Below are 8359 nucleotides of genomic sequence, written 5' to 3'. Positions count from 1 at the left end.
TGCCAGCTCAGCGGCTGCAAACTGGAGGACTTTGTTGTCACATCTATTTCAACCTGAACAATGTTTAAGGTGGAATTTCACCTACTTTTCTGGCTTTTCTCAAACATTAGATGATAGAGCCACACTGAACCTACATTCTTATGTAGCGAGTTTGCTCGCACCAGCTCTTTGGGCTAGATTATTTGCCAGCTTTCTTCCCTGAAATAATCTTTCCTTCTGGTTTTTGTAACACTGTTCTGTCCTCATTTTCCTCCTCCCTCTCCACCTGCCCTTTCTCATTCCGTTTTATACAAGCCCTTCCTCCTATGCCTTAAATGCCAGCAATCTCAGGGCTGTTTTAGATCCCCTTCGTTTTCCTATTCCATCCACATACTCTTCCTGAGAAACTTTTGAATCCCAGCTATATGCTGCTGTAGAGGAGAAAAGCTTTTCCCTTCATCCCTTTTAGGTTCTTTGGCTGGTCTAATAATTAAATTGACATAAGACAGATTAACAAGAGAAAATCAAGTTTAATTTTGTATGTATGGGAGCCCATAAAAATATGAGACTCAAAGAAATGACCAGAGCAGGCAGCTTTTTATACCTTTTAGGGAAGGAAGTAATAAAAATGTAAAGAATTGGCATGACAAAAGGGTTTGGATCCGGTGTAGCAAGTAACAAGGTTTATTCAGACAACCCTCTTAGCCCTAACTTCCCTATCTCTGGTGATGAGGATGCTTTCCATCCTCCTGGCTCAGGGAGGGTACCTTTCCCATGCGAGATTGATTTCCTCTTTTCAGGGGGACAAAGGAAGGTCAGAGTGTCCGCTTTTTGCATTGGCTGTTTCTTAAGTAACTTTAATTCACCATAATCAATTTGCCAAAGTGGCGTATTTTGGGGTGGCGTATTCTGCTCTCCTTCACGGCTTCTGTCCGTGAGAGCTGTCTAGCACGTCAGGGACTTGAACTGTGCAGAACCACAGGATGGTAGGGGTTCTGGTGTGATATTTTTCTTTCTCCCTTTCATCCTTTAACTGACCTAGACTGTTTTTATTTTTAAAGTCATAATGCTTGTTTTGGAAACTTAGTAAAACAGAGATAGTTATAGATAAGGAAACAGAAATTGCCCATAATCCATAGATAACCGTAGTTGATATTTTGTTTCTTTAAAAGAGAATTCTACACCGTGCTGATTTCCATCACTATCCTCTCACTGGAAGTTCTTTTGCTTCATAAACTCATTTTCATATTTATTTAACTATTTTATTTCCTATCTTCTTTACTATGCGTTGTTCACATTCCCAGGCCCCAGATAATGTCTAGCACACAGGAGGTGCTAAGTCTTTGTTGAATAAAGAGTCTCCACATATACAAGAGAGTTAATACTTTACATACAGTTCTAGATTTTTCTTCATTTAGCATTATACTTCATCTTGTCACTGACTTAAGCATTTCTCTGTCATCTGGAATGATGAGTGAAGTCTTTTATGAATTAAGAGGATCCCCAAGGGTCATCACTGGCCTCCCATTTACTACTTCACTGAAGAGGAACACTACAGACCAGCAGGCTTATTAGAGTCAATCAAGAGCAAGGCTTTGGAAATTAGAAACTTGACTAGCAGGTCGATGCTGACACGTACCATTCTCAACCCTTACATTACTTAGCTCCCCTTAGTAGAAAGAACTCTTAAGTTTGCTTTACCCAGGAAAGAAAGGCAACCTCCCTGTTGAAATCTTCCAAGAGATGCTGTTGGATCCTTTAAACTATTCCTGAAATAGTGGTGCAATGTCCTAGGGGAATGGAGGCATGCTGAGATGAGATTTAATGTCCAAAGAACCTGAGAATGGATGCTACCATTTCTACACTTCAATCCCCAATGAGGAGAAAGTGGTCAGGTGGGAAGGTAGTGGCTGAGCAAAAGGGGAGCAGAAACTGGAATGGGGTGGGAGAAGGAGTAAAGACAGAGAAAGGGAGAAGGTACACGGAAAGGACCATGGGCACAGGAAACAGACCAGGGCTCCCATCCCATTGCCCAGTCACCAAATGCGGAACTTTGAGTAAGATGCTTAGAACTTCAAGTCTCAACTTGGTCGTCTTTAAAGAAAGCAATTACCCATTGATACTAGTGACTATTATTAGGTCTTTCAAGATGTCTGTGCTCAGAAACTCCAGGAACAGTACAGATGAAGAGCACAGTATCACCATATCTGAAAGGGGCTGCTAAAAGGAAATGGCCTCACTGGAATTAACAGGAGAGGCTCGGGGTTACTTTAAATGACAATGTCAAAAGAACTGACTTTATTCAATATAAGTAAACTCAAAACATAAACATGTAACCAGTATTGACACTGTGAATTACTACCTCTAACTCTGCTCTGAGGGTCCTTGGCACTATTTGAGTTGTGGAGCTCTTCAATGTTTGTTTCTATACCTTAACCTGTTCCCAGATTCACTCCCCCAGGGGTAAAGTGAAAATTAAAGGGCAGACAGATGAAAAAAAATTTTTAAAAAGATACCAAAGTATAAAGATAGGCATGGAACACCTGGGTGGCTCGGTTGGTTAAGCGTCCGACTTCGGCTCAGGTCAGGATCTCACGGCTTGTGGGTTCGAGCCCTGCGTCAGACTCTGTGCTAACAGCTCAGAGAATGGAGCCTACTTCGGATTCTGTATCTCCCTTTCTCTCTGCCCCTCATCTGTTTGCTCGCTCACTCTCTCTCTCAAAAATAAAACATTAAAAAAATTTTTTTAAGATAGGCAAAGTGATGCTAAAAATCCAAATTAAAACTAGACCAGAATATTTACATATTTTATTAAATCTTTACAATCAGTAATTATAATCAAATACACAATTATATACAAGGATTATATACATTTTGCCCAGACTTTTACATCACAGTACATAGTTTCCCTTAGAAATATTGTATACATTTATCACCAAACAATAAAATCCAACAACAGTAGTGTTACAGCACCTGTTAGTACAGACATCTTTTTCATAAATTACATCATAAGAAAATATACGGCTGTAAATTGGGCTTTTAAAAATGTCTTTTATAAAATCTGAACATACAATATTTCATTCACAGAATGTTTTTTTTTTTTCTATGTTCTGACTGAAGCCTTGTGCATAAAACGACCGGTTGGAATATTTACTAAATCAGCCCCCCCACCTCCAAAATTATAAGCACGATTTGAATTACTTATGCTGAGCTTCCTTTATAATGAATCTGACATGGGGTCTGGTGAGAGAACAAATGCTGGTTTTATTGTAAAAAGGGCTATGATGATAATTTGAATTTTTAAAAAATTCTCAAAAGCATAAGCATATTAGAAACTAAAACCAGAGAGTGCACAATTTATCATTTTACTAATACTGTGAAGAAAAAGGGAAAAGTATAATGTCAAAAAATAATTTGTTCTTGAAACAACTGTATTCTTGTTGGAAGCCTATTACATGTTAAAAAAAAAAAAAAACCTGCCAACAAAATATCCCATCCTAAACATATCCAGTAAATTACAATTCTTTCATACCTAAAACTTTATGGGAAAATTATTGCAAATTAGGGTATTATCATTTCAATGGACTTTCATAAGCAGAAAAACTATAGCTATTTTTAGTAGGTAAACAAGTTAAGTTTTAAAACTTGAAAATACCTGAATTAAACACTTGCTCTAATATCTAACTTTTCACTTTCAGATAAATTCCTTACTTGATTCCAGGTTTGTAAACATTGTATAAATCCTTCTTATTCAAACAATTTTATGGCTGTGGCGATCACTTCATCTCTATTTCTATGCAGTCAACATTTAACTGAGGTAGACCAGATGTTTCTAAAATTCAGGGTCTCATAGAATCCCCCGAATATTTAGGAAGTAAATAAAACGTCTATCAAAGGTATTTAAAAAACAAAACATTAAAAAAAAAACAAAAACCTAATGCTGTTGGAATTTTTTAATGAACTCAAAAACAACTTCATGGCAGTACATTGAATAATAATAATAGTAATAATAATAATGAATAATGATAATGCTGGGAGTTTCGAAGCTGAACATTATACCTTAACTAGGGAAAAATCAAATATGATTCTTTCTGGGTATAAAGTATAATTTCTTAAATTTTTTTCTTTTCTTTTTTTTTTTTTTAAGGATTCACTTTTCTAAAAAAGTGAACAATTTGCTTCTAGATATCAATGAATGGCAACAACTCCCCCTAATGGCCAAAGGAAGGGAGAGTAAGCTGGTTCTTGTTACCATGAGATCTTCGTGGGAAAAAAAATTTTTTTACGTTGTTTTGCTAACTTAGAAAGTTGGATTTAGACAACAATGACTCTGAGCTACAAATACAAAATCAAACCAATGTATATAAGGCTTCTGTAATCAAAGTCTTAGAGGAACATCTCCTTTTCTCAAAGCCCCAGTCCTACAAATCAAGGCAAGTCAAATAATTAAGCTTCAGCTATTTTGGCAGCTTTGCAATTAAGATGAACAAAGCACTATATCTATCCTTCCATATACTGTATGTATTATAGTTCTATCTTCTTACACCAAATTTCACATGCAGAAAGACTAAAATATCCACTTTAGTGTCAGGTTTAATTAAGGGCCAATAATGGTCTTATAATACTACTCTTCCCCACCCCTCTCCCCCCCCAAAGTGTCTTCTCTATTAGTTTTATTACTCATTGACCCAGTTACATTTAGCCGGAATTTTTGAAAGCAGCTATTCATCCCCTTACAAAAGAATATGTCTACCTGGGATCTAAGACACACTGTACATGAATATACATAACTACAGTACAGCACTGCTGTTCTCTTAACAGCTCCATATACAGTTTAAGTTCATTAGTACCTCAAAACTGTTTTCAGAAAAGACTATTAGGTCATGTCATGGTAAAGAGAAAGAAAATTAAGTCTCACAAATACTCCTTTAGACTGATTTAGGTAAGTTTTAAAAAATAAATAAAATGAATAAAACCATGATTTCAACTACAGGGCTGTCTATAGGATATCAACAACAATTTTTAAAAAATTAAATGTGGCCAGCACCAGACTGCCACCAAAAAAAAAAAAAAAAAAAAAAAAAAAAAAAAAAAGAAAAGAAAAAGAAATTCTCATTAAGCTATATGGCTATTTGTTAGTTGCTACTGTGTAAGTTTTTTACACAGGTTACCATAGACTAATTTTCAAGTCCATATCAGAAGGAATATTTGTTAAAACAAAACAAAAATGAAACATCTTAAAAACATGATTCAACAGAAAATGTGACAGACTCCTTAGGTGCAACTTTAGAAACCATAGTTTCAAAGAAGAAAAATAGTAGTTTCCCTAGGATTTTCAGATTACTACCACAGTTTTATTATGGCTCCCTAAGATAGAAAAATGGAACAAAATGTACTCAGCTACTGGCGATGTGGCCCTTGTGGCTCAAATTGCATACTAAACATGGGATGGAGTAAGGCTGATGGCTAGAGGTAATCACCTCTAAGAGCGATGAACTGGAAAAGATTTATAATTTGCCCTACAAGGACAGAACTTTAAGTGCCATTTCAGGTCAGTCACAGCTTTCCCTATGGAAGGCCCAATGGCAAGTTCATTATCACAACATTACAGTTACCCCCTTGTTCCATTTTTCAGAAGCATTAAGTAACCAATTTCCACAATATATTATATGACCTTTTATCCTGGTCCCAAAGATTAGCCTTTATGCAGAGAACTCACTGAGAAAAAGTACACTGGCTTCACCTTTGGTTTAAATGAAAAGGACATTGTGAGGAGAGAAAAAAAATCAAGTCCTCTTGATCATTTGTTACACAATGAAGCAAGTGAAAGTGATGAGCAAAGGCTGCTTTCACCATGAACGCATCTGCTTCACAATCACTTAGGTCACTCTGAGTGTTTTTGTGAAGGCAACATAACCAGAATGCCCGCAGTACTCATCTGTATTTTCCCCAAAGAGTCTCTAACCCCAAAACCAAGAAAGCCGAACTTCCTTTAATTAGAAAGCTCTACAAATTCCTATTCTCCTCTCCACTATCAACCGAATTTGTTTCTTGTCTATCTGACAAGACTGCAGAAATCTGGTTCCTAGGAAGGCCAGCAATCTTTTCCTGGCCTGAGGTGCTGCAGGGTGGCACGCGATGCTGTCATGGGGTCAGGGTGGGGAGAGGGGGAGGGTTGGGAGTTTCCATTTTTGATGGGACGGTTTTAAGCAAGGTCAGTTCTAACATGGCATGCTCCAGATTCCTATGTTAACTATCTCAGTCAGAACGTGGTTGCTCATCACCATACTTAAAGACTCCCATTAGAGAGCCTGCTTAGTATTCGGGTGTCTGTTAACCACAGTTTGGCTTTTCTTTTTAAATACCTACCACCAGATTCTTTAGTGAGTCATAGTTCATCTTTCTCCATCATTTCAAATGCTTCTATATCTTCATTCCAGTCTGCTAATATGGAGTCTATAGGCTGGACCTTTTTACCCCAGCTAACATTAGGATTGGAATCTTCCTCAGTTTCTGATTGTTCTTGAAGCTGGTTATCTAAATCTGTACATTCACCATCAAGACTTGTAGTCTCATGGTTTTCCATGGGGTTAGAAATCTGTTCAGAAGGAGAAACACTTGCAGCATTGTCCGTATCTGCTGGAGATAATGATTCTGGTTGAGAGTTTAGAGAACTTTCCTCAGGAGACCCTTGATCAACCAAATCAACCTCCTGAGAACTTGATGTAATCTGTTCAGCACTCTGAGAATCATTTTCAGAGGATGGTTGTTCTTCATTTTCCATTTCGGGATCTGTACATGAAAGAAACAAGCTTCATGCTACTTTCCTACTCAAAATATTTACTATCACACTTTTAACAGCCTACTGGTTGTTGCAATAAAATGAAGAAATAAAAAAGAAAGAAAAACATGTTAATGCAGAGCAGTGAACATTAACACTGAAGAGTAAAAGACTGCCTTTAATCATGTAATCACATGTTTTCTGCATATTCATTTTGCAAAATGTGCCATTACAAAATAAACATTCTTCCAAACTGAAGAGTGACTCTAGTAACTGACAAGTCTTCAGTGGGGATTAGTAAATATGCCAACGAATACACTAAACAATACTATTATTTAAGTGTACATAGATTTACACTGTAGGTCTAAAATTTATTAAATATCTCAATTCAGGAAAGCTTGCACATGAGAACATATGAAATAGAGTAAATTTTAAACAGCACTGATCATAACTATATTTTAACATAATATTCTTTTGAAAAGTGAAATTCCCATGCAGTAAGCCATGACAATGTCAATAATACAAAATTTTGGATGATTTGAGGGTACTAATGTGGTTAAATATTTTCATAAAGACACGAACTCAGATTATTTACAAAACTTGTATTTCATTATTGTAGGTCTATGAATTATAAGACCATTTTAAAATCCACTGGAAGGCTAAGAGTAGGTTAAACCTCTTGTAATGAATATACAATGAAGCCACTAGAAGCATCCTATTTGGGGTTCCTACAAGAAAGTGCTTCCACAGCACTGATGCCCCATGCTGCCTCATCCTCAATCTCTGTGCTTAGCCAGCAAGCAAGTCCTGAGGGTCCTCTGTGTGATGGGCACTGTGCAAGGTACTGGGGGTAAAACGAGGCAAAAAGAGACACCAGATTTGCCCTTATGGATCTTTTGGTCCAGTTGGGGAAAACATTTCCAAATAATCACACAAAATAAATGGAAAACTCTAACTGTGACATGTTTTATGTTGCTAGGAAAGGTTACAGGGAATAGGAAAGAATAGAGTTGAGGGTTTCCTTTGGAAACTGACACTTGAGCTCAGATTTAAAAGTAGAGTTAATCCAACAAAGAAGGAAGGGAAGATGGACATATTATAAAACCAGAAAAACTAAAGGAAATACAGGTATGCAGGAAGGTACAGACAGGTGTGTTTATGCGTACTCTAAGTAGGATTATCTGACTAGGGAAGTTTAAGTTCTTGGGGGGGGGGGGGGGGTTGGGGGAGTCTCCACATTCTCTTCTAAGCTGTGGAAAAGGTACACTTGAATTCGACAATCAGGAAAACTATGGTGGCGACCAAAGAAGAGAAAGCGGAAACTGGCTGCTTGGAGCTCATTTACACTAGGCTACCCTAAGTTCAAGGGAAAACAAAAAGAAAACCTTCAAGTTTTTTTCTAAAATTGTATTAATCTAGTTTTAGAAGGATAGGAAAGGGCGTAGTGCTGTTTTGTCTAGTAATAAAAATTGTGCTTTTGGCAAAATTACCCTGGGGATACATGTATTATGTAACATTATTTTGGAAATCTAGCTAACACAAAAGGATAAGAAAACAGAAGAGTCGGTGTAAATATAGGAAAAGAAAAGATCAAATTGC

General features: G+C 36.9%; 1 protein-coding gene across 5 annotated transcripts in view; it reads right to left on the bottom strand.

Annotated features, from left to right (window-relative positions):
- Nucleotides 1-2773: 2773 nt before the first annotated feature.
- The window catches only part of EDEM3 (ER degradation enhancing alpha-mannosidase like protein 3), a 68440-nt gene continuing 62854 nt past the window's right edge, over nt 2774-8359 (bottom strand). For all 5 annotated transcript variants that reach the window (XM_042924487.1, XM_042924488.1, XM_042924489.1 and 2 more), the window contains one exon: nt 2774-6771. In XM_042924487.1, coding sequence (XP_042780421.1) covers nt 6368-6771 — 404 coding nt within the window. In that variant the 3' untranslated portion in view covers nt 2774-6367. The remainder of the gene's footprint in view (nt 6772-8359) is intronic.

Source organism: Panthera leo, chromosome F3, assembly GCF_018350215.1.
Source record: "Panthera leo isolate Ple1 chromosome F3, P.leo_Ple1_pat1.1, whole genome shotgun sequence".
Taxonomy (NCBI): Eukaryota; Metazoa; Chordata; class Mammalia; order Carnivora; family Felidae; genus Panthera; species Panthera leo.
The sequence above is the reverse complement of the archived record's forward strand: the minus strand, read 5'-3'. Positions and strand labels throughout refer to the sequence as shown.